A 27,595-nucleotide genomic window follows, 5' to 3' on the forward strand; every position below is an offset into this window, starting at 1 on the left:
GTTAGCATTACTGAATTATCCAAAGTAAAACATTTTAACGGGTAACATAACTAAACCTTCCATCCTTGTTAACTGTTATAAGAAGTAATGTTTTGAATCCCGTTCAAGTAAAGACGTTTACAAGGTCGTCCCTTTGGTTTGTCGTTTTGTCGTTCTTTAAGCGGATTTATAACGATATTTTGACATTTCGTTTTGGGTACCCTGTGGTTTTCTATGTTTTCCGGGACCCAACTTTCGCGGGGTTAGATACTCTGTTTGTTGTATTAAACAGATTCAATGCCTTTGGTACGGTTTTCACCCTTTTAGCGAATTTATCGCGATTTATGAAATATTTCGTTTTTGGTACCCTGTGGTTTTTTTGGTACTTCCAAATTTTCGTTTTAACTCGTGATGCCCGGTGATGTCAAATGGGCATCACTCGGATTATTGTTAGGGGCCATCTCCTTATTTAGAATCCACAAAGAAACGTCGTATGGACGAAAGTGCAGGGTTCTTTGGTCTGGCAGCCGGACTAAAAAACAAAAACGCATTAAACACTAATTCCTGCTATATAACGTGGAAATTATCGACGTGCACACTTCTAAAGCTATAAAAAAGCGAAAACATGATTGAATCGGACTCCCAAATATGGTATTCGATGTCCTAATAAGGGATTAAACAAACGAACAGAAGGGCAAAGAATGCTTTAAGTACAAGGTTACTTGAAATGAGCTCACCGCATCTGAGCTCATCAAGACCGTGCTCGCAATCTTTGACACCGTCACATAAATTGATTGATGGGACACATCGCCCGGAAGAACAAGTTAGTTCATTGGTAAAGCATTTGCACCCATCCTCGTCAGAACGATCCATGCAGTTATAATCACTATCACAGCGAGAGCTGCCGCTGATACAATGACCGCTGGCGCATTGAAACTCGTATGACGCACACTTGTAACCTAGAACAATTGAGAGTACAGAAGTGCGTGTAAAAGGATTATTGAATAGCTCAATTCACGAACAAAACTTTACAGAACTAACTACGCAACATGCCTCCGAATTTTTTTAGAGCAAAGTTTATTTACACCAATAACCGTCGCAGCCCCCATTCTCTCTCCAAAGGACGGAGCCTTGTGCGTCTCTCTATTTAGTGGCCAGCGAGGTTGAGACGAGGCTCTGGCCTCTCGAAGCGCAATTTCGACTTCTGCTAGGCTCAGAATCTGAACTTGGTCGCTCATTGGCCAATTGATGTGTGGTCATGGAAACCAAGAAACTCTGACAGTTTTCTATTCACGCTGAATACATTCGAGCAGAGTATATAAGATTAGTGAATATGAATAAATTATCGAATTGCTCAACTGCAGCGAGGTGAACGGTAAATGCTTGGCCCGCTCTAAATTTATATCGTTGTTGTACCGTTTCGATTAATTTTGTTTTAACTCGTCTACCATTATCATATTATTGTTTCTGTGAATACTGTTTAATTTAGATGACTGAAGTCTAATATCTAGTAACGGTAGCTGATGTTGATGTTGTTCCGGGCGAGGAGCTGGTAGCCCATGTGCTCGGACAGGAGAAGAAACAAGACCACCCGCCGCAAGGCGGGCAAAGGCCTAGGTCGTAAGAATAAGCGAAGGATTTGGAGGTGATATAAGTTGGTTTCTCTTTTGTTCGTTCTGCGTTTGTGTTTTTAGAAATTTTCAAACACGGTTATCTTATTATGGACTCAAGTCGCCGTGTGTACTTAATCGTGCCTTCTTCGATATTAATTTTCTCCTGTAAATGTTTATATGACAAGTGTATTACGAGCATCAATATTTCTTTCTTTTTGTGTCTGAGGGCTAGTTTAGTTGTCGTATTATACTTTATTATTAGACCAGGTGCACGGAAACCATGGACGACAGCTCGTGTTGCAAGCCTTTGTGAACACACCAATGCGGAGACAAGAATTTTGCTTCGTAAATCTATGTATTGTATGGCAGGGACGAGAGTTCGTCATGCGATTCTATGTACAGGCGGGGACAAGAGTTCGTCACGAGAGTCTATGTACAGGCGGGGACGAGAGTTCGTCACGCGAGTCTATGTACAGGCGGGGACGAGAGTTCGTCACGCGGGTCTATGTACAGGCGGGGACGAGAGTTCGTCACGCGAGGCTATGTACAGGCGGGGACGAGAGTTCGTCACGCGAGGCTATGTACAGGCGGGGACGAGAGTTCGTCACGCGAGGCTATGTACAGGCGGGGACGAGAGTTCGTCACGCAAGGCTATGTACAGGCGGGGACGAGTGTTCGTCACGCGAGTTCATGTACAGGCGGGGACGAGAGTTCGTCACGCGAGTTCATGTACAGGCGGGGACGAGAGTTCGTCACGCGAGTATCTGTACAGGCGGGGACGAGAGTTCGTCACGCGAGGCTATGTTCAGGCGGGGACGAGAGTTCGTCACGCGAGTATATGTACAGGCGGGGACGAGAGTTCGTCACGCGAGTCTATGTACAGGCAGGGACGAGAGTTCGTCACGCGAGTATCTGTACAGGCGGGGACGAGAGTTCGTCACGCGAGGCTATGTTCAGGCGGGGACGAGAGTTCGTCACGCGAGGCTATGTACAGGCGGGGACGAGAGTTCGTCACGCGAGGCTATGTACAGGCGGGGACGAGAGTTCGTCACGCAAGGCTATGTACAGGCGGGGACGAGAATTCGTCACGCAAGGCTATGTACAGGCGGGGACGATAGTTCGTCACGCAGGGCTATGTACAGGCGGGGACCAGAGTTCGTCACGCAAGGCTATGTACAGGCAAGGACGAGAGATCGTCACGCAAGGCTATGTACAGGCGGGACGAGAGTTCGTCACGCAAGGCTATGTACAGGCGGGGATGAGAGTTCGTCGGACGAGGGTTCGTCACGCGATTTTATTTACAGGCGGGGACGAGAGTTCGTCACCCGAGTTAATGTACAGGCGGGGACGACAGTTCGTCACGCGATTTTATTTACAGGCGGGGACGAGAGTTCGTCACGCAAGACTATAGTATATTGGGGGCGAGAGTTCGTCACACAAGTTTATATATAATAAGGCAGAGGCAAGAGTTTATGTATAGTATGATCGGAACAAAAGTTTGTCACGCGAGTCTTTATAGTACGGCGGAGCAAGAGTTTTTAATGTGAATTACGTGTAACGAGTTGAGGATTCTTAACTATTAAAGCGGAACGAGGGATCGTCGGGAAATGTAATTATTTTAAGTGCATCAAAGCCGGCGCAAGAGTTTGTCATGTGAATTTATGAAGCCTAGTATACCAGGGCGGGGACAAGTGTGTGTCAAGCAAATTCTTTGTATGAAGCGTGTAACCGACCAACATGGAGATGGGACAGGACAGGAGCAGAACTTAATGCAAGCTATTTCATGTACGGGAAATGAGAATCCGTACTGAGCTCCTTCTCAGCTGCGATGCTAGCCATAGGGATCCCATGTTTGTAAGAAAGTAATATTATGATGTGCAACTCGACGCTGACCAGTTGATTGCTCTTTTGACGAATTAAGAGCCAGTAATGCCAAGTGCGGCAAGGTTTCATAAAAAGTTTTAAGGAGCAGATTACACCCAAAGCAATAAGGATAACACGAATTGAGTGGAATTGATAATACATGGCATGTAATCAACATAATTAAGCATGAGCTCAAGCCTTATTATCTCGTTTTATTCTATGTCTATGTACTTGAGTACTTCCTCCAGGTCCCAGAGGGGGGCGACAGTTTTGAAACAGGCTACCTTAACAACCCCTCAGTTGTACTGGGTCAAAACTGTCCTCCTCTGTGGGTCTGTACGGGGTTTCACAGGTAGTGAGGTATTGTTCTTTCTTTGTTTATTCCGCTTTAGAAGAGGTTGTAGTTTTGGGAGAAGGATACTGTTTTTCGATATGGCCGTATCTTCAAATAAGACTTTTTGGGGTGAATGTAAAGGAAACCCTGTACCGACCCGCAGGGGGTGACAGGAAACGACCAGTTGGTTGACCTGGCGACACGGGTAGAAAAAAGGGGAAGTGATGGTTGATGTCGATAAATTGAATTCTAGAGATTCTGGCAGTTTTGTTGTAGGACAACTCTTAAAAGAGATCCTAAGAACGAGATTGCTCACTGGTTGTTTTGAAGGAATTTGATTCTCCTCTACCCTGGCGCGAGGAGACACTTTCAGATAGGTTTGGGATAAGAAGATGCGCGCAGACGTATCTGTCCTGTTCGCGGAGTTGAGCATTATGTGGAGGTTGCTCTTGCAAATATCAATAAATGACCTATTCAGGAGTGGCAGGATATTAACCCAAACGTTTTTGTATGCGTTCCCTTCAGGCAATTCTAGAAAACGTCTTCCCGAGTAACGACGACCCGATCGGGTAATTTAGGTTTGGGGAGAAGAAAAGATTAGAATATTAAAGAGGTTGGATGAGTATGATAAAGCGTTGTCATGAATGCGCGCAATGCACTTACTGGCGTCGATGGATTCCCTGTTAAAGATATTAAGGTTTGGGAAGTAGGGAACCCATGGACATGTTTTAAGTCAGTGGGAGTGCACATAGTGCACGGTTGCCGGGAGCCAAATTTATCCCCAATCTCAATACGATGCGACAATGGGTGCAGTGTAGAATAGGTTACTATTGTATTTTCGCTTCAAGTTCAAAAGGTCAAAACCGGTTTTTAATTCTTATTGTTCGCAATAACAAACATCTAAACGAACGAAGTAGACGAGCGATAGATTATTTTGATCGTAATTTTAATAGTGCTCAGTTCGAATTAGTTACAGAATTTACAAGTATTAAAAATGTAAAGTTTGTTCAAGAGGAGTATCTTTACGAGTTAATCAAGCGGCGAGATGTCTTCTCTGTGCTGCCGACTGGCTACGGGAAATCGCTGATTTTCCGAGCTTATTCCCGGCGTTTGCTCTCGTCTCAACGATATTGGATTCAACTACCCCAAGCAAGCGATTGTACTGAGTTCTTTGTTAGACTCGTTCCGAGGATAACAGCGAGCTAATCCGATATTTTCTCCTCCTTGAAGCGCTTTCCCGAGAAAATTTTGTATTCTCCACCTCCTATGGGCATATTCTTGTCACTAACTCTACAGTAATGATCCCATGAGTATTCAGATGAATGTTGTTTTTTTTAAATCGGGTGTTCATACGCTTTTCATACTCGTGAATTTGATTCCCGAGCGAAGAGATGTTTACATCCAAGGTAGCACCACGAGAAACTGACACATGCTAATCACAAAACGTTAACATGGAAGAGAGGCGGAAGTCGAAATAGCGCTTCGAGAGGCCAGAGCCTCGTCTCAACCTCGCTGGCCACTGAATAGAGAGACGCTCGAGGCTCTGGGACCAGGGTACGTTTTTGATTAAATGCGTTATTATGTCATGTACAGCGCAATCTTTTGGGTATTTCTTCCTTGGGAGAAGATGCTGATCATGATGGTGGTGATGTTCAAAATATCTGATATTTATATAGAGTGCTTATCATGCAGTATCAACCACGCTATAAGCGCTTTACATTGAAACCCCTAATGCTTGAGGAACTCAAGCTTCTAGTTGTTCCACATACATCCAAAAAGTCAAATCTAGGGAAGAGAAAGACAGAGATACTAAGAGGATGATGATGATAATGATGACGACGATGTTGATGATGACGATGATGTTGATACTTACCAGGCGCAGCATACACTGGGCTTGTGGTGCAATTCTCTGTTGTGATAATGATGTCGTCTATTGCTATAGCAACTGATCCATTAGTTGATGAGACACCCAGGAACTCTACCTAAACACGTGACAATTGAAAACACTTGGCCACTGATATAAGTCATCATTGAAACAAGTGGAGTGCTATTATTATGAAAAAAATAAACAAAGCTTATTGCATTTTTAATGCTGCCATGACTTTTTTCTCAATGGCTTAAGAACCACACCCAAACGAAAATTTACTTATCTAACAGGTCTTCAATTAACTTATTTAACCTGTCTTCAAAATACCTTTGTATCCTGTTCCGCATCCAATGGTACACTTCCTGGTAACCACTCAATACCATGGTAACCACTGAGCTTCCATAATAACCGGGGCTGGATCGTAGTTGAATTAAGATATAATCGCATTTCTGACGAATCCTCGATTTGTGGCATGAGATAACTGAATCGGACGCATAGGCCAGAGACACGGTGAAATGGCTTCCATTCCAGGATCGGGCTCTCAAGTCGGCTTTCACCAGGTTCAGAAATATATGCGTAGGGTCCTTAAGAAACCAAATTGGATTTTATGGGGGGGTCAGCTTCTGCTGCTAGAGTGCAACAGGCCCTACCTTTGCCACAAACATGATCATTTCTATGGCGCAAACTGACATTGAGAGACATGATCAAATCCGCTTTAAATATGACTAAATTTCCTCGTCAGTGTGCAGATACGGACTGCTCCACGCAGTTTACAATCATGTTGAGTGTTGATTAAGGGCCGTCAACACGGCCGATTTTAACTTGGCAAGTTTTTACTCGACAAAATCACTTTTACAAAAGTAAGCGTGTTTGCTTTTACTTGACAAGTTTACTTCCCAAGTGCACAAGGTTGATCGTGTAGACGCTCAACAAGTTTTATGTGAATAAGTTTATCCGTTGAAAGTAGTTCGTAGGCCCCCTTTTCTTATGCTTGTGGACTATTAAAAAATCTGCTATTGCTGTTGATGCTGCCACGGTCTGTCTCTTCGTCAGAGGCACCATTTTGTGTTGGCAAGCTTTGTTTCTTTGTATCGCCGCTGTTTAAAGGCATTACCGGCTCATCGCACGGAAAACTTGTCAAGTAAAAGTTGCTCGTGTGGACAGCACGTCTACACGTACGACTGGAATTGTCAAGTAAAATTTGCCCGTGTAGACGAGCCTTTGGTGTATAAGCACTGTCAATGAAGTTTTGTCAATGAAGATGGAGGCAGCGTTCACTCACGTTCTTGTACGTTCCCAAATACAGGACAAAGTTTAAAACAATAAATTCTAGGACCACAGTTTCAGGAATATAAACAGGGCTGAAAGCATATATTTTTTCTTTAAAATTGTTAATATTTTTACCTTTATGAAGATTTCTGAAGAAACCTATTTTCCAGCCGATTTGAAACCATTCTTGAAGGCCATCCCCAAAAGTGAGATTTTGTAGACAAGCAACTAAGAACAAATATGGAATTGGTGGGGAACGATTGATGAAATTAATTAGAATAAATTCACTTATTTTTACCTGTAACCCGAATCTCGCCAACCTGCTTCTTTGTTACCATGACAGCGCTCTCGTTCACAAAGGAGTAGGCGACCTTGATAATGAATGAAATTGACAATTGAACAAGTAGCCTGGATTTGTTGAAGGGGGGGGGGGGGGGTGGGGGTGCACTCAGAGATGCAGTTCCTTCTATAAGATATGGGCCAGAACGCGCCTCTCTTTTTCATTTTATTCTAAAAGGAGAATTTTTTCTACTTTTGAGATACAGAATCAAGAAAAAAAAAACTATAATATTTTTATTATATCATATTATTGACAAAGTGTGAAAAAATTGTTTTGATTTTTACTACTTTCCCTTGGATAATTAACTTTTGTATTTTGTTGTTTAATGTAAAGGAATGATCTTTATGGTAATATACCCATATGGCGATCTTCAACTTCAGCATAAAAGCGACCGTAAGATCCTAGGCAGCTATATATATTTATATCCCAGTGATGAATTTCCACGCGCGCTCATTGGTCAATACGGGTCACGTGCAGAATTTCAGAACAAATATCAGTCAAAACCGTCCAGCCAAAGTGATATCTGTCATGTGAACCTTTTTGTGCACTCAAAACTCACTTTTCGTCTGCTCAATAACTCCTCAAACAAACACCAAGGTTTTCAAAACGCTGTGAAGGCACCGAAAGAATGCTTAATTTCTTTTATAGAATTATCATCAATATGTTTTTTTAGAATTTATTCTGAAACGTGAAAAAGCAATGACAAAAAACTGCACACAGCTCGCGCTCGTGGCGTCATTCCCGTGCAAGTCACCGCGCGCAGAAGACATTTCAAAATTGAAAATCTTCAGTTTCTATTCCAGCTCTCAGCAGAACAATAAGAAAACAGTCTAGGTAATATATAGATTTAGGCACTGCCTATAAGCGGAGCCAGCATAAACACCTTTTGTGTTGACTGGTCAAAGGTATTATTGGGGTATCTAGGATCCTGCCTCTACTGAGATTTATTTATTGTACCAACCAAATGGATCCAGGCCTTATTCAATAATTTAAATTATGCAGTACATCAAAGTTAACAAACACAATTCCTGGTGTGGATATGGCTGTCAAAGTTGTCAAGAGTCTAATGGTAAATTCTTATGTCCCATCATAGAAGTTCCATTATGAATATATTTTTTTTAATCAAAACAATACTCCCACAAGCTTTGCCCTTGTGCAGAAAATGACATGGATGTAACAGCATTCCAAAGATTTAAAATAATATATTTAGACTGTTTAGATGCCATACTGTGATTTTTATGTATTGATTTAGTGGCGATTCTCTCCTTCATTGGACCAAATATACAGAAAAATGTCTGGAAATTAAAATCCAAAAATATATCTCCTTTCATGCATTACATATTGGTGCACCCCACTTTACCATATAGTGGCCTTGTTGTTGGTGGCCTACTCCCAAATGAATGCAATTCATTGGGAGAGGAGATATAAAGTGAATTGACTCAACTTGAAAGGTTTGGTGAAAAAAATATAACAGTACTGAAAATAATTTGATTGAGCATTTCTTGACATTTCCCCTTTCCCATTATCTTAACCCTTTCACCACCACAGGCCTCTAAAGAGGCCATGTCTTTGCTATCCAAGCTATGTGGACAGAATTCTATTATTGAAAAAGAACAAGGTTGTTGCTAGTGTTATAAAGTTTAAGTATCTTGCCATAAAAAAGAAAAAGGAAGAAATATGACTCTTCCTTAAATGTTTGAAAAGAAAATATAATAACAATGCCCTAACATTGCCCTAAAAACGAAAAAGGAAGAAATATGACTCTTCCTTAAATGTTTGAAAAGAAAATATAATAACAATAATGTGATAATTATATTCAGTACTTTTCTAAAATATCCCCTTTCCCATTACCTTTAGGTTGATAGAAAACTGTTTTCTTTATAGATTTATTATTTAAAAAGCAAAAGTTTGTTTTTAGTTTTATATTATATAAGTATCTTGTTCTAAAAAAAGCTATGAGTGTGTACTGCTGAATCACATAGTAATGAACTAGTCATTTGCGCCCCCTCCCTTATGGTCCCGCAGAAGTCAGGGGTTAATGTGGGGTTTTAGACCACTTTTTAACCAGAATATGTCAAGAGGGGTGGTGGTATTGACTGTTTTTGACTCTTAACTTGGAAACAGGCTTTTATTAAAGTTTAATCCCCCACCCTTCCGTGGGACCATGGGTGTGGGGGTATCAAATGACGAGTGAATAAGAACATCCTACTGTTCTCTTCAAGACATGATTTTTAATTCTCATGTCTTCCAGTCTTTAGCATTCATCTTGGCCCTCAGGTAGTTCCTGGTTCATAAAAGAGTGAAAACAATTATTTATTATTTCTTTCAAAACAATCTTTTTATCAAGCCATTTATAATCTAACTAATTTTCCACAACTATTTGAAAAAAAATAAACACATGAGATGCAAGATGCAGACAATAACAACAATACATATTGAAAATGGGTTTTTTTTATCCTCGGTAAGAAAAATTTCTCTTGTAAGTTGAAAAAGCTGCTGTATCTTCTTAGGACTAAGAGCACAGGATATAAAGACAAGAACGGTCTTCTTTAGCAGTATCTGACAAATGCAACACGATATTGGTTAGCCTTTATGAAATATCTCAACACAATCAATCTGCCCTGAAGAAGTCTTATTAAAGACAAATTCCAGTTTTTGTTGTATTGTATTTTATTCAACACAATCAAGAATATAGATAAGACGAAGAATGTCAAAACAAAACCTTTTATGCTCAAATAATTTGATTACTAAGTTAAGTTCTCGCATTCTCAAAGCATACAAAAAGGACAACAAAAAGCCTAATAACTGTCATATCCTCCATAGACAATACAAATCGTCGTCCGAAACTCACCTTGCATTATTTTTTGTTTGTTTTTTTTTTGGTCGCTTTCTTGTGGTTCTGTTCGCTTTTTAATGTGAACTGTTACTTGCTTAAATTTACTAGCTAAAACCAGATAAATCTTGGCGTGAATGAATGTTAGTAGATCTCCTCTAGTTGACTTTATCCTTAAGTCACAAAATTTGAGGCAAAAGAAATAATCATCGCATAATCGACAAGAACTTTTTCCCTTGCTCCGTGGTTGTATTTAGTCGCCATTTCGGGGCCGAGTGGGGCCTGGGAGTCGCGCGGCTGCCTGACTGGCTGGCTGGCGAGTGACACCACAGGATACCCGCGCGATGACCACAAAAACCAAGTCGCATACCTATACCATATTTCTATGCCTATGGGGCTACGCGCGCGGCCTGCGGCCGCGCTTGGCTCCGCTAAAAATCCATCAGTTGAAATGCAAGTTATGAGCTTGCAGTTTTTGTTCTTTGGATTGTTGCATGGATTTTTATGAATTGCGAATGGCAAAAATAACAGCGCGCGCTCGTGGCGTCATTTCAGTGCACGTCAACGCGCTATGAAAACACTTTTTGCATTTTCAGTGTAGTCACTGGGATATAAAATAAATCGAAGCTTCGCTTCTCGGCCAACTGTTTATTTTTCGTACCATTTCTCATCCTTGGACATTATCCGCCGATATCCCAGCCGCCAGAAGGGGTTAATTTACTAAATATACAGCGGCTTCCCGATATGTTGTTCCATCCAAGTACATATATATGTAGGAACCTTTTGTTTAGCTGTCACAATCTGATGGAAAGACAAAAGGTATATCTATCTATATATATTTCTTGGATAGGCCAATATTTCGGGAAACGACTTGCATTTGTACAGCCTAAATGCAGATCAAAAAGAAGCAATGTCCGATGTTTTCTGGCATGAATGAGTTTTCTTGAGAGAAATTTATTATCATAAAAATATCTGATATCCTCTTTATTAAACCATTTTTGGTGCCCTATTTAGTACGCCATTACTAGATTTCCTATTTAATATATAGATTTAGGCACTGCCTAAAAGCGGAGCCAGCTTTATTTGCCACTCTAAACTAGAGCTTTGTCCCCATCCCAACCCCCCCCCTCCCCTCTCCCCAGCACTAAAATGACTAAACTTCAGCGAGAGACACACCCAGGGATATAACAACAGGAGTCTACACTTTGACTATGTTCCAGGTTTCCCAACTCCTAAAATGAGCCCTATCTAAAAGGCATGGCTTATTACTTTTACCTTTTCTATTATTATAAAATTATTCTCTCCGAATCCCCCTAGAGAATACCGTGAACAATGACACCATTAGTAGTTTTTATTGTCAGTACCCAGGATACTATTTGCATAAAAAGAGGGGTTTGTGCTCTTTATGTAGAGTTAAACTTGATAGACAATTGATACCGAAAAATATATTTATAATTTGCCGTATAAACAGATCTTAATACTAATACAAGAGAGAATCTACAAAAAAATAATAATTCTTTGGGTTCAGGACCCTCAGAAAAAGGGACTCTCGAGTCCTTGAGATCCTTGAATAAATAAGAGATGAGTTGATATTATATTTTGCTTCCAAACTGTCTTATCAAGATTGTAAGGGGAACTATTCTGAAATAAAAAAATCATGACTAAGTTTACACAGTACTATAGTAGATAGACAATATTATAGTAGATAGTGCATAATTTAAGGTATTTAAGCAAGGGGGAATGTTAGGCTATGGATGGCTGGTTGTACTTGGTAATAGACGAAGTAGCTGGTTGCTGGCAGGTAATATATAAAGTAGTATGACTATAGATTTACAAAGAGTGGGATATTACAGACAGCAATTTCATATTCTTTTTTGCAATCGTTACAAATCTATAATCAAACTAAAGGGCCCAAATCTATAATCAAACTAGAATACCCAAAATTATATACCCCATAACACCAAGGTTGAAAACTTTCACACCCCTAAAATACCTGATCCTCAATTCCTAATCGTTTTTATACATTTTTTACCAATTAACTCATTAGATACTAAAAACATTTTTTTTGATAAATGAAATCCTTTTTCTCTTATCCATCTTCCATCTTATATCTAAACATCCATATACTTTGAAATCCTTTTTATACATTTTTACCAATTAACTCATTATATAATAAAAACAAATTTTTGATAAATGAAATCCTTTTTCTCTTAATCCATCTTTCATCTCTAGCAAACATCCATATATTTTGAAATACAATATTCCAACCCCTCTCTTTAAAGTAACTCTCTTTAACCATGCTCATGAATAAGTAAAAGCTAATCAGCCATGAATAGGGCCAAGCCATTGAACAAATCCATAGAACAATTTAGAAGAAAAAAAAAGACACAACCTTTTATTTACCCCTAAGCTTACATACATTCTTTTTTTAAAAGATACAGGATAAATATTTAAAGGGTACTGACATCTGAAATAGTTTAAGGGTTAACGAGGACAGATGCCAGAAAAATAGGTACAATGTGTTGTTACCTATGCAAATCAATGCACATGAGAATAATACAATCATTTTACTGGTTCATTTGCAATAACAGTAAGTAACTTTCAAGTACAGAAGACCTCTGGTCTTCAAGCATCATAATGTGTAGTTCTAGAAAATATCCATACCCCCCCTCCCTTGAGGGGATTGGGAATTATGAGGGGGTGGGGGGTTCAAACGCCCAGGAATTTCCACGGTGGAGGGGGGTAAAATGCCTTTTTTCCTTAACAGTTACTGCTTTTATTTTTTTTTTCAGGGGGTTGGAAATTCCAGAGGGGAGGGGTCATACCTTCGCTCCCCTCAGTAGTGGGGTATGGATATTATCTGGAACTACACAATATGAATTTTTAACCTAATTTTTAATCTAATAATAAATCCTAGAGCTAATATAGCAGGGATGGCTGCAAAATTGATATATGACTGCTTCTTTGCTAAGGGAAAATATAATAAAATAAGGTTGTTTCTTCTCTATGTTCTTTTGTCTGTATATATGTATTTTTGAGAATTTGAATGGCTTATAATGTTAAATTTATACTGTCTGTCTGTCTGTCTGTCCGTCCGTCCGTCTGTCCGACCGTCCGTCCGTCCGTCCGTCCGTCCGTCCGTCCGTCCGTCCTTCCGTCCGTCCGTCCGTCCGTCCGTCCGTCCGTCCGTCCGCCTGCCTGCCTGTCTGTCTGTCTGTCTGTCTGTCTGTCTGTCTGTCTGTCTGTCTGTCTGTCTGTCTGTCTGTCTGTCTGTCTGTCTGTCTGTCTGTCTGTCTGTCTGTCTGTCTGTCTGTCTGTCTGTCTGTCTGTCTGTCTGTCTGTCTGTCTGTCTGTCTGTCTGTCTGTCTGTCTGTCTGTCTGTCTGTCTGTCTGTCTGTCTGTCTGTCTGTCTGTCTGTCTGTCTGTCTGTCTGTCTGTCTGTCTGTCTGTCTGTCTGTCTGTCTGTCTGTCTGTCTGTCAATAATTTTGCTGACAGTTAAGACTTTTATTCATTCAGATTTTAGTAAAGTATCAACACCGCAAGAGCATATTATGTTGGCTATAGTAAAAGGAATGCGGGTTGATTGAATATAATTATACTAAAAATAAAAGAATATGAAAAACATTCATTTACATTTGCTTTCAGCCAGCCTACATAATGAATCTGGGTTAATTCCTTGCTTTTTTCACCTGAAAAAAAAAAGATATCCTTGTCATTTCATATCTATACCAACTATAAAGATATCCTTGCATTTCATAGCTATACCAGCTATATTATTTCATGTACCTAGGCAAGCACGTTTTATCAAATAACAGCTTGGTATAAAAGAGACAAGAAAACAAAAACGAAGTAAAAAAAGAGAAATTAAATCTCAATTAGGATTTTTTATAGAGAGAAACACATTTTAGGGCATAAGTATCTTGAAAATAAGATGAAAACTAGAGAGAAAGAAGTACTTTTTTGATGTATTAAACTATTGATTGCGAATCTGTTGTGTTATCTCGAAAACATTCGCTTGTTACTGAATGTAAATAATCGGATATACTGTAGTTCTCGATTCGTCTGCTTGTAAGAAAGGCATTTCTTTTGGGCAGGCACTACGTATTCGTAGGATATGTTCGGAAGACTCTTTTTTCGAAAAGAGGGTATTAGAGTTACAAGGTTATTTATTTGATAGGGGTTATGACAGCAGGTTTGTGGGGAGGGAAGTTGACCGGGTTAGACGTATTCCTAGGGACGACACATTGAAAGACAGGCGTAAAGGTAAGAATGATCGTGTACCTTTTGTAGTCACCTTTCATCCAGCTTTACCTAATTTACCTTGTATTCTTCGTAATTTACAGCCAGTTCTAGAATCTTCTAGTAGATGTAGGGGTGCTATTGGTAGGGTACCTATGGTGGCTTATAGGAAACCTAGGAGTTTAAAGAATATGTTGGTGCACTCCTCTCTTAAAGATGATAGTACCCAGGTTAGAGGTTGTGGTAAGTGTGGCGGTAAAAGGTGTAGGGTGTGTAACTTTCTTAAGACAGGGCGGGAGTTTCGCAGTACAGTTACTAATAAGAAATATGTCATTAATTTTGACTTGGACTGTAACTCAGATTTTGTTGTTTATCTAATTACTTGCTCTATGTGTAGCAAGCAATACGTAAGGTCTACTATCAATAGTTTTAGGAAGCGTTTTAATAATCATAAAAGTAGGTTAAATAAGCACCCTAGTTTACCGGTTAGTGAAAGAGTTAAGGATGACCTTATCTATCAACATTTTCATTGCGACAATCATTTAGGTCTTAAGACCAGCGGTCTGAGTTCGTCGAGATTTCTCGGAAAAATGATGTTTGGGCGCCCTAGCTCAAAACTAAACTGGTAATAGGTATGGTTGACCTCATTATACTGTGAAAGTTTGAAGCAATTTGGATAAATATTTTTGGCGATAGAAGCCGAAAAGTAATTTTTCGTCTCCCGCACCCGGATTTGAGACAATTTCGTGGTTGTTCGAAAAAGACTAAAAACCGGTTCGCAACGCGTGATAAAACATTTGCAGCTTATATAAACCTAAAGAATAGACAATAAGGATTTCCCAGGCTGAAAGATAAGCTGTTCTGTCAGCACCTTATTATTTTACGCGATTTTATTTTATTTTATGTTTATAGATGACTTTGAAAAGCCTTGAAATGATCGTGTAATATCGCCGATGAGATGTGGATTTGGCAAAAATGATTGCATTCATCGAAAAGAACATTATTTCTACTTTTGATATGTGAAATAAAATTTAGGGGCAAATAAAATCCGACTTTTTTACAAGCCGAAATATGACCCCCACTTGACCTTAATTATAAACAAATGCCGACTACTGTATCGGGTTTTCCACATTCAAACAACGCCTTCAAATCTCCAGGAAAACAAGAAAGAGCGCTCAAATCAAAAGAAATACGCTGTCGGCAATACTAAAATTTAATGGTAATAATTTCATAGCATTTATTGCATTAAATTGCTATTTTTAGGCTCGCGTGATACTATTTTGTTTGCTGCCATGCATATGTAATTAAAGCGTGACAAACAAAGCGACAAGCATAAAATACCTCACCATGATTGCAATAAGACTTTCCTGATAATTACTTATTAAAAAGAAAAAACGTCCAAAAGAAGAAAATGAGAGTTTTGCACGTTTTTATTTAATTAACAAGCGATACTGGCATAATTTTGTACAGTTTTAAATTGTAATTAAACAAAAAGCTTGTTCAAATTGTCAAAATTCGCTCATTTTCAAAGCCTTTGTTCAACTACAAATTTGATCAAATAAAAATACAAATTATGCAAGAACGCTGAGACATTTGCGATATTGAGGCCTCTCACCGTAAGCTGTTCTCCTTTTTAGTAAAAGAGACTATTGAAGTGTAAAAACTTACTCTGGTTTTCACAACAGAACACAGGATTACCGACTCAGAAGTCTATTTCATGTAACCATGAAAAAAATATAATCGGGACCCAAGAAATCGTGGATTTATTTTGCGCAACTACATCTTTGAATAACATCCACGAGCGTGGCTACAAAAGAAGCTTTGCATCGGATTGCTCCGGACATTTGAAGCTCCAGCTCTTTGCTGGAGGGTGGCCACTGAAAGAAAGGCGAGCCTGGACCTGGAGTACAAGTGGCACAAGTCGATGCCGTTCGCTTCTATTGGGTGATTTAGTTGGCATTCATCTAGGATGGCAGCTCTCGTACGGAAGTAGGCGGCTGCCTCCTCCGCAGCCTCTACTGCCTCCGCACCCTGTGTTATTTTCGGGAAAAATACACCTGTACATGGCCCGGTAATAGGAACTCGCTGATTTAATCGGCGTTCCCCTGTATAGAGATGCAGCTTGTTGATTCTATCACTTCATTCCCAATTAATGGTACGCCCCCCCTCCTCCCCCAGACTACTTTTTGGTGGTAGCCAAGCTTGCCGGGAAGGGGGACTCCGATAAAAACAGATGGGGGTGATCGTCGGCAAAATTGATTGTAACCCGTTAGGGATGGCACTTTAGGCGTGGTCAACAGAAATAATTTCCTCTAAGAGTTGGAAAATTGGGTGAGGTCGAAGGAATTTTTGCCCGCATATCTAACATATTCCCCAAGGATAGTGTCCTTCGTTTGCATTGCCTTATATGGTCATTGATGCCCATATTTAGAAGAGCTAAATTTTTCCCGCTCTCTGATCTCCCAAAAATATGTTGAAAAATGCTGATTCCTGTCAATTTGAGACTCGTGGCAAGAATTTGTCAAAAAAAACTGACAGCTTGGCCAATTTTCATCTAACTAATATTGAAAAGCCCTTAGACCCAGGCCTCCCAGAGATTGACCGAGCGGGTTTGAAGGTCACCCAAATATTGATATGTAAGGGATAGCAGAATCGAAAAAAAAAAACATTTAACACCCCCTTAGGAATAGCAATTAATCGAATTTAATACCCTAAGATATAACAGAATGGGAAACAAAACGTTTAACAGCCACTTAGGACCTTTAAAAGAAAAAGTCGACAACAACGCAGATTTATGTTTTTTTAGAACGATATTTCGGCAGGCCAATACCTGCCTTCTTCAGGTTATAAATGAGTTACAATGGCATGTTATAGCTAGTATATGTACAAAGTTCATTGATGATTAACTAACAAAAGGTAAAAATAGTAATTGAGTGACAAAGTACAAAGTTCATTGATGATTAACTAACAAAAGGTAAAAATGTACTGTCGACGCAGACCACAAGGTCCGACGCACACCAGCAGATAGAGGCTGTCCGGTGGTTTCTTCCTACGTTTTTGTAAAGCCACTTAGGAATAGCAGTTGGTCGAATTGTACACCCTAAGAGATGGCAAAATCTGAAAAATCCTCCAACACCCCCAAAAAAATGGCAGTTGGTAGAAATTTTATACCCTAAAAGATATGACGATTACCCCCGTCTACATTTTTAGAGAGTCCCCCCCCCACCCCCCCCCAGGGCAAAGATATGCATTCCCCTTCTTTGGCAAACTCGCATTTGCCGTATAGTGTGTGCCGGTCTAACCAAGCCAAGCGTGTATAGCCTTTCACGCACTGGACAGCTGAATAGCTTTGTGGTAGACTCTTCCTTGTTGCTGACTGCGGGTTCTGGCTCAGCGGCGTTCGCCCTGCGCTCGACAGCACGCTTGATGTCATCGAATTCACCGCCACTAAACGAGCCCGGAAACGTTGAAACCGATTGGTCAGGATGCGGCTTGAAGACTCTCTCTCCTCTTCCCCTCCCACTCCCCTCGTTTTTCATTTTTGCTCAAATCCAAGATGGGGGCTATAATACACCGGGTAAACGCCCCCCCCCCCCCCCCCCCCTTATTGAAGACTTTTCAAATATTATTCTTTTTTCAAATGGTACCTATGGTTGAGCAAGCCACACCTTCCCCCCTCCTCAGTCCTCTGGTCCTATGATCTCCTGCCTGAGACTTTGTCAAAGTAAAGAAGCGCTTATAGAGAGTAATTACCTGCTTGCGATAAGCGTTTACTGCACCTTACGCGCAATGATAGAAACCTGCGTTGTCTTGCTTTTAGTAAGCCGGTAAAGTGAATAGTGAAAGCGATTTTTTTTACTGGTTAACAAGCCAATCGATTGGCCAGGACAAAATTTGGACGGCTGTTTATCCCGGCCAGACAAATTTTGTCCTCCTAGTGCGATTAGGCCCTAAGTTAACGGGCGAAAAAATGAAAACAGAAAAGTAACCTCAAAATTTACCTAGGAAGCTTTTTTGGACATATGCTCCCTGACAAGAATGGAATTTTTTTGGTAGTATTGAAAACAATAGTAAAAAGCATCAACTGTTACTTTTTCTTACTTTCATTTTATAACTCAATTTACCTGGGAAATGGAAATTGGTTGGTTATATCATAAACAATAGTAGAAAAGCTTCAACTGTTATTTTTTCTTGATTTCTTTGTATAAACGCTTGTTGAATAAATTAACTCCTCGAATTTGCATAACCACACGACAGCAGAAGATGGTACGCGTTTCTAGTCCACGAAAGTAGGGAACGAAAGAAAATATTATAATGCTTATAGAACGAGGGATGGATAGAAATAAATATAGGACGATTTAAGAATAACTTTCGTGGGAAAAAGTTTGGAGATGCTCATGAAGCGGAAGAATAAAGAACCGGAAGTTTTTAGTGCCGATAATAATTATCTTGCATGCGGATTGTACTTTAAAATGTTATGAAAATATAATCTTGAAAAGCATATAAACATCAGAGAGACAAGAATATTTGATCAAATGCCAGTATTTTCAAGAATTATATTACATCCTTTTTTTTGGAGTTTTAATTGTTATTTATAAGTTTATGGTAGCGAGGCATTAAAAAGTGAGTGTCGGCATTTGTTTATAATTAGGGTCAAGTGGGGGTCAATTTTAGGCTCGTAAAAAAGTCGGATTTTATTTGCCCCTAAATTTTATTTCACATATCAAAAGTAGAAATGATGCTCTTTTCGATGAATGCAAACATTTTTGCCAAATCCACATCTCATCGGCGATATTACACGATTATTTCAAGGCTTTTCAAAGTCATCTAAAAACATAAAATAAAATAAAATCGCGTAAAATAATGAGGTGCTGACAGAACAGCTTATCTTTCAGCCTGGGAGTTCCTTATTATCCATTCTTTAGGTTTATATAAACTGCAGTTGTTTTATCACGCGTTGCGAACCGGTTTTTAGTCTTTTTCTAACAACCACGAAATTGTATCAAATCCGGGTGCGGGAGACGAAAAATTACTTTTCGGCTTCTATCGCCAAAAATATTTACCCAAATTGCTTCAAACTTGCACAGGATACCATGGTCAACCATACCTATTACCAGTTTAATTTTGAGCTAGGGCACCCAAACTTCATTTTTCCGAGAAATCTCGACGAACTCAGACCGCTGGTCTCAATAATATTATGGTACAACTTCTAGATAAGTGTAACTCTGAGGCTCAGCTTAGGGAAAGGGAAGGCCAGTGGGCTTATCGGCTTAAGTCTATCTACCCGCGGGGTCTTAATAGTGATGACTTTTTTTGTAGTAGGAACCCACGTAGAGATGTGTAAATTCTTTTTATCCATAGCGCGCGCTATTCTAGAAAATGCGCGTTTTTGTCAGTTGTAATGTTTTTTGCGTCTCGCGCCACTATTCTGATGTAAATAAGCTTGTAACGATTCACCTTCTTCAGTCTGCCTTGAAGAAGCCTTATTAAAGACGAAAATTTGGCAGAGTCGATTTCCAGTTTTTGGTGTATTGTATTCATTGTTCTGGTACGAGATCGCGATTTTTGATTCTATTCTAGTAGTTCTCGATGGATTATACCAAACAGTACATCATTTCTCCAATGCATTTGAGCATTTTTAGCCGCTAAACTCCTCCTTACCTTAGCAATATAGGTTATATTTAAAAAAGGAAGACTTTTGAGATGTTTTTCACGATTCACACAGACAATCACAGAAATAGAAAGCCAATAAACTGCTTGCAACCAATCAGCGTTCGAAGATTTTCTTTTTTAGCTAATCAAAATCACGGTGGGTGATAAATCAATGACAAGCGGCAAAATCAAAAGTTGTGTTCACAATGTGAAGCTACGGCCATAAAACGTTTTGTTTTGGTGACAACTTTTTACATTTATATTTAAGCAAAAAAACTTATAACAAATATAAGAAAATATAACTGAAACTGCTGATATAATTTATACGGTCTCTTACATTGAATTTAAATTATCGTGCGGAACAAACTTGTGTTTTCTTCTTGCCGATGAAGTATTCTCTTGTTAAATAATAATGTAATAACATTACCTTTCTGTTTTGAATTTGCTTCGGGACATCTTGATGAGAATAGTAATGTAGAGCCTCTTTATAGTCCTCTGCTGCTACAATTGAAGAAGAACTCGACGGGAGGCATTCACTCCCGGAACACTTGAGGGTATATTTTACTTTCGGTTCGTACGCAGGCTTCTCAGTTTCTTCAGAAAAAATGTTTTCCTCGTCCACAATCAGCCCATCTGAATCCGTATATTTTCTCATTAAATATTATTTTCTAGCTTCCCTTTTTTTCTGTGAACCTACGAACTTTGAAGCAATAAAGTGAGACGGTAAAAACACGTAAAAGCCTTGAGACCGAGTGGGGCCTGGGAGTTGCATGATTGACTGAATGGATTGTGACACCACAGGGTACCTGCGCGATGACAACAAAAACCAAGTCGCATAGCTATACCATATTTCTATACCTATGGGGCTCCGCGCTGGGCCTACGGCCGCGCTGGCTCCGCTATTATACCAATACTTGATGTCCTACCATTACTCGATGCCCTATTTATTATACCAGTATACTTGGTGTCCTATTTATTATACCTTCAATTGATGTCCTATTTATTAAACCATCACTTGATGTCCTACTATGTTCTATTGTTATGTCTCACCTCTAGTGGATATAAGCCCGGTTGAACAACAGCCTCTAAGGTGGTCATAAACACTATATCCTTGCATGTGGAACGCAGTCCATCGCTCACCAAAAGCGCTTTTCCAAAAGCTAGGAATTCCACTTTTATTGTACATTGAGGACAGTAAATCCCAACGCAACAGAATTTGTATTTTGCTGCAAAATAAAGCGTTGAACCATTGTTACTTGTGTGATCGCTTTTCTTGTCGCTGTTGTTGTTGTTGTTATTATTATTGCTGCTGCGGTTGCTATTTTTGTTCCTGTTCTTATCTTTATTTCTGCTGCTGTTGTTGTCGCTGTCGCTATTACGGCGCCCAATGCTTTTTTACTTTGTTGTTTAACGTGCACCTTTTGTTTGTGGAATTGCTGCTCCATCACCAGAGCTGCTCATGTACTTAAGGGTCAGGAATGAATAATTGAAAGAATGCCAATCAGCGCAACAAATAATATAGGGTATCATCAATAAGATTAAACGTTATCGGGATTTTGGGCATGGTTTTCTAGATATGGAAGTGGGATGCAAAATTGCCAATACAAAGTTTAGGCGGACTTGTTTTTTGTTAAATCCTGATCTTCACGAACTTTCGATGTTACTGCTGTGGCATCTTTACTGCAATTTTGCGAGCTTTCGTAAATAATTTCCTATTTCCTCGTTAACATTAGTCAGACAACGAAATTATACTTTATGCTTTTTTTATTTTTCAGCACTTTGCGGAAAAGGGCGCGATTGGAAACCGTTCCGGTGTTGGCCAATGAATAACGCTTCAAGGATTTTGAATGACGGAAGCCAGAGGGTAATTTAGCTTTTGGAAATCGTCAGCGCAAGCTCCCAAACCATAACAAAACCTTATAAAAACCACAGTATTTGTCAAGTAGGACGACATTCCTACCTTTGACCGCGATGGTAGACCCCAATGCGGCATGTATTAATGTAGGTCCAATGATGTCGAATTCCATCTGTCTGACACCTGTTCTTAATAAAAAAAACAATGGCTAAAACAAGAGAACATGATGTAAGAGAACAAATCCCCCGTATTAGAGTTTGTTCCAGTGATGTCGTCCTTGAAAGTTTTGTTTTCAATTTCAAAAACCTTAGCTTAACTTTATCACAGTGGAACCATGGGCGATATTTCAGCTGCTCTTTACAGCTCCAGAAGCAATCATTGCAACCGCACACGTCTTGTTGGCCCCTCCAAAGACACGCCTACGATTTTGACACTCGCTTCGCTTCGTTCATTTATCGATATCTAGTATCTCGAATGCTTAAAAATTCGCTATCACCAAATCCCCTATTTTTACAGCCCTTTGAATATACCAGTCTATAAAACACCTACTTGCCCAGTCCCCTCACGGCTAAAGCTAGAACTGGCGCGAAAGGATCGCCAAATAAGGAGTATTGCGCGTGTTCGCCTGAGTTTACCTGAGTCTTTACGTTGCAACTTGTTTTAATTTTTTTACAAAAAATGTAAAAACATATAGCGATCTTTAGTACGATAGTGGGAAAACGGTTGCATGTGAACGATACAAGAATGAGGGGTGAATATGAACTAAGAAAAACTAGTGGACCTTCTAAATGTACGTAACGTTATTGTTTACAATACAAATAATCGTGTAAGAGACAAACATGCACTCAAAGGATAAAGACGCGAAAATCGCAGCAACAGGACCCACAATTGTTTGCACAAACAGTGATTTATAATTTCCTTTCACATTTATGTTGTGTATGTAAATAACATTTGTTTTCCGTCTAACTAAAAATGCAAACAACGCTAAATTCTTTAAGTCGTCTTTGTCCTCTCGGTGCTCTGACTAAATATCAATATCAAGCATTGAATACGCACTACTACGCACGACTAGTCGTTAATGAAAATGAAGACATTATTTTTCTAACCATCCTATAACATTGTGTGACAAAAACACGGCGCCATTTTGGTGTAGGTTACAGCGATTCCATCAAAATGCTTGATATCTACAATCCTCAACAAAAGTAAGTGGGACACTTCCCATACGAACAACCGCCAACCCTCTCCCCCCGATTAATATTGGTTAGAGGCGATTTTTAGGCTCAAAACACAAGCAGTAGCAAGGTGATCATTTGCCCTTCAACATTGAGCAAGGGAGAGGGAAAGTGTCCTATTAGTTTTGTTACAAATTGTCTCAGAAGTGGAATAATTAGAATTTGTCACGCTTATTATCATCAATTTCTTAAAATTTCTTAAAATTTCTTAAATTTTCATTAGGGTATTCGCATACCCTAATGAAATTTTTTCAATCTATTAATTATTCGAGCTTGAAGTAAAGATGTTGACGTCCCAAGAGAATACTTTTGGTATATCTATGCGCTATTTGGAATATTTTATTTAATTAATTTGAATTAAATGAAGGTGCGCTAGGATATTTGCAGACTATAATTTTGTAAACTATAATATTTATTTGATGTTGCCAAAGAGACTGTCTATATATCGTGTCGATTGTCTCCATTTGCAAAAGCAGCCATCCCTCGGAGTATTTAGCCAAAAAACACCGCTTTTATGCCCAATTTAGGTAATAAATACAGGCATAGAGAATAAAAAGATCATCGCCTAATAAGTATTTCCCAATTAAACAATAGATAACAAATCGACTAAAAAAAGCGATAAATAGGCAGTTAATCTGTTGTAGAAAACATAATAGCCTCGTCTCATTTCATTTTTAATGTACATCAAAACAAGTGTTTATACATTTAGCATGGCGGTGCAAAAAAGCGGGTGTGGACCGTGTAACGGTCTACCATTTTAGAAAAATATTATACCCACTCATGCTAGCCGGATTTCTTCAATTATTGGTCTATTCTTTTACCATCACAAAGCTATTTAGGGTAATGAAGCTTTCAAATGAGTCTGTAGCCGTCGAGTTTAGCGAATGCTCCACAGAAAAAGCATTGCATACACTTTGCTTGAACTCTTCAAGCATAACTGTGTGTCAAAGTGTCAGATATTTAGCAAAACTATTGTAAAACAGATGAATTTATTGAATTGACCTTCCCCCCGAGACAAGCATGCGTGACTAAATTTGTAGTGAAAATCTCTCACGTAATAAATTCTTCATAGGCGGTATTTCTTATATGAAGAAACAGATGAGATGAAAAATAGTCGTCTTTGAAGCTTCTGTCTAATTTTACGCGCGATCCTGGCACGATAATTGTATGTGTTTGATTTTGACGTTCGCATAGTTGTATCGTTGTTGCGTTATCAACGATAGTGTTTCCTGTTCCAGGACCTGTCAATCAATTGCTCAGACAATCCTCAACAAAAGTAAGTGGGACACTTCCCATACGAACAACCGCCAACCCTCTCCCCCCGATTAATATTGGTTAGAGGCGATTTTTCAGCTCAAAACACAAGCAGTAGCAAGGTGATTATTTGCCCTCCAACATTGAGCAAGGGGGAGGGAATGTGTCCCATTAGTTTTGTTACAGATTGTAGCTCAAAGTTGTGTCCTTTATGTATTCGTATAGATCGCAGATAATTTCAGCGATTCCTAATCCTAAAAATGTAGATGAAATGCTAAAAGAACCACACTTGTTCGCAAAAACATTGATCATATTTTCTTTCGAGGAAACGAGGAACGCAAACGGAAAACAAGTAAATCGTTTAATAATAAGTATTTCAATGTAATTCATCAAACGTTTAAGAGAAGGTATCTGAATAAAAAAAAACTTTCTGTGTCCAAGCAAAGTAGCTTAGAATCTTAGACCGAAAAAATCACAGAAACAGCATCAAAACATGTGGCGAGCAGTTGTACTCGCGCGATGTGATCATAAAATAAGACAACAAACTTTATGATGTTAGTTAACCCATATTATTGATTCCTTTTGTCCTCATCTACATATACTCAAACTCAACAAATATCGACCTGTTGCTCTTTTCTGTACATTCTAAATTGTCATTAGTCTTGAGCCAAGTCCCCCCTTTTAATCCGTGAATGCTTGCGAAGCATTCATGAGTTATTCAAGTGACTTCTCTGTCACTCTACCATCCGTAAACTTTCTGTTGTCTTTCTTTGCTTTTGCAACACAGCAATCCTTAGATCATATGTGAATTCCGGTTGTTCAACTTCCGGTTAAAGCTTGGTAGTATAAAAGAGCACTGCGATTGACCTGTGACTTCTACGGGCAATTCGTGAAAGAACTTTTAAGATACTTTAAAAAGTATATATAAGATAGATTTGAAAGAAAAGTCTTCCATGTGGGTTAAACGTGCGCATGTGCCTTTGTCACCGATGCAATCAATCTTCTACGGCTTTAGTCTGATTCATGTGGTAAGTTTGCAAACAGAACAAGTAAAATGCTAGCAAAACTTCTCATCTCTTTGTTTTGGTATCTGCCAATTCGCGTGTATGGGTTTTGGCGTTGTTTGTTTTAATTTGTGCTGAAAGAGCGACGTCTGAGAAAAACAAGAGTAAATACCTCTGTTCGCACGACAAAAAGAAGAGTATAGATTTCCACAAGTTATTCTCATTCATCGAATAACGATTTTGCGCCTTTCTTGGGTGTTACCATGCAAAAATACACTTCATGACTCATTAATTATGGCGAGTATTTTACTTTTGTTTTTTGGTTTGGATCGGGTATTCGTACCAAGACGTAGGGGTCTAAAGTGGTGTGGTAGTGAGGTGGGTGTGATGATATGGTATGGTGATGTTGGAGGCTGATGGTAAAGGATGGCTAATAAGGTAATGTAGAGTGGAGATGGTAGTAATGTAATTACGGTGAAAAGGTGGATAGGTTAGACTAGTAGGTGGTGGAGGGTGGTGAAAAGATAAAGTGGGACTATAGAATAGGTTGTGGTAGTGTGGTGGGTAGGTGAAAAAGAAATAATAATAATAATAATAATAATAATAATAATGATGATGATGATGATGATGATGATGATAATAATATAGTGTGGTAGGGAGATGGCTAATGGCTGTGTCGGTGGGGAAAAATTGGTACGGTGTATAGGTAAGAGTGGCGGAGAGAGGAATGTGGAGTAGGTAAGGCTTATAATTTAGCGTGATGGGTCTGTGTGTGTTAAAATGGTAGTGGTGCGGAGGTCGATTTAAAATTTGTGAGGTTATGGTGTAAATGTGGGTGATAATATATCGTTATGAGAGAGTGAGTGTGGTATTGTAGTATATAGGAAGGCGGTGATAGAAGATGAAGATGGTGATAGGTTGAGATAAGTAGGTGGAGAGGTGGTTGTGTAGCGAATGGTGAAACTTAGTTTATGTTTGTGAAGTTGCAGTGTGAAGGAAGGGGAAGGGGTGATAGGGTTATCAGGTTATGTTCGGGTGCTTAAGATTATGGATTATGAGACTACGGTTGTTATAAGAGATGGGGTTGATAATAAAACGACATGAAAGTTATGAATAAAGGTTTTTTTTTGTTGAGTGGAGAAGGTAGTTAGTAAATATGGTATTATGTGGAGATTGAAACAGTTAAAATCGGTCACTTGTGGCGAGTGTTGTGTAGCGGATGTGAAGAGGGGATGGCGGCATTAGTGAAATCTGATGAAGGGGGATAATGCGAGTGTTAACAGAATGATAAGCAGGGATATTGTTACGAGACTGTGTAGTGTTTTTTGACAAAGTGTGTTGTGTGTAGGGTAGGAAAGTAATATGTAGGATAAGAGAAAGAAAAGTGTTTAGATTGTAGAGAGGAAATGGTGAGCGGTAATGGAGAGGGTGAGGTAAGTGTGGAGGTATGTATCTAATGAAGTGTGTAAGTGGTATGATTGACAGGTGAAATTAAATAATAATAGAGATTGAATGAGTGTTGCGAAAACGCCGAGAAAAAATATAAAATACTGTAGCGGTGAAAGAAAGTATTGCGGACAATGAAAAATGATGCTAGTAAAACGGCGAGAAGAAGATGAAGTAGGGGCGCGGGAGGCGACAAAGGGAGCGCGGTGAGATTGGAGATGACGCTGAAACGTTAACAAGACAGGAAGGATAGTTTACCCCAGATAAAGCGATAATCGGTGGTAAGAGATAAGGGGAAAAGGCAAAGGCATGAAGAAAACAACCGGCATGTATATGCAAAATAAACATAACAAAATAAACCAATAAGACAAAAGTGTGTAGGTCATTTCAAAGAGCTCTGCGAAATGTAGAACTAAAGGCATATAACGCCAACCAAGACTTCTCATCTGGGGGCGAGGTCTATTGGTTGGTCATATACGAACCTGGAGAATAAAGCGGGGAGACTTAGGGGAAAGCTAGGAGAAAAGCGGCGATGATGGTGGGAGTAAAAAGGGGAAAAAACTAGGGAGACGATTCGTATATGAAGCGTGTTAGGTGTGTATATTTTAGGTGAGAGTGTAGGAAAGTGTGAGTGGGGGGGGGGGGGGGGGGGAGGAAGTGTATGTGTAGGTGTGTGGGGCATAGGTGGGTGTTGGTGTTGTGTTGGGGCTTGGAATAATCGTGGTCGGTTGTATGATGGCGTGGTATGGGTAAAGTGGGTATGGGGCTGTTTGTGGGGTGAGGGATGAGGGGGTGCTTGTTGTGGGGTAGGTGG

The 27,595-nt window shown here is 39.5% G+C and overlaps 1 protein-coding gene across 1 annotated transcript; it reads right to left on the bottom strand.

The window, feature by feature from the left end:
* Nucleotides 1-380: 380 nt before the first annotated feature.
* LOC116612513 (MAM and LDL-receptor class A domain-containing protein 1) lies at nt 381-6,221 on the bottom strand. The gene is made up of 4 exons (XM_032373283.2): nt 5,984-6,221; nt 5,663-5,771; nt 717-938; nt 381-511 (listed from the first exon to the last, which is right to left on the bottom strand). The coding sequence occupies exons 1-4, from the start codon at nt 6,128-6,130 to the stop codon at nt 381-383; spliced, it is 609 nt and encodes a 202-aa protein (XP_032229174.1). The 5' UTR covers nt 6,131-6,221.
* Nucleotides 6,222-27,595: the final 21,374 nt, after the last annotated feature.

This window comes from Nematostella vectensis, chromosome 5, assembly GCF_932526225.1.
Source record: "Nematostella vectensis chromosome 5, jaNemVect1.1, whole genome shotgun sequence".
Lineage (NCBI taxonomy): Eukaryota > Metazoa > Cnidaria > Anthozoa > Actiniaria > Edwardsiidae > Nematostella > Nematostella vectensis.

Excerpts from the sequence above, each read along its gene's own strand:
- LOC116612513 (XM_032373283.2), bottom strand. The coding sequence starts at position 6,130 with ATGCCACAAATCGAGGATTCGTCAGAAATGCGATTATATCTTAATTCA. Across the intron at positions 939-5,662 it reads CCCAGTGTATGCTGCGCCTG|GTTACAAGTGTGCGTCATAC; the intron begins GTAAGTATCAAC and ends CAATTGTTCTAG. Across the intron at positions 512-716 it reads TCTTGATGAGCTCAGATGCG|TCCGGCTGCCAGACCAAAGA; the intron begins GTGAGCTCATTT and ends TTTGTTTTTTAG.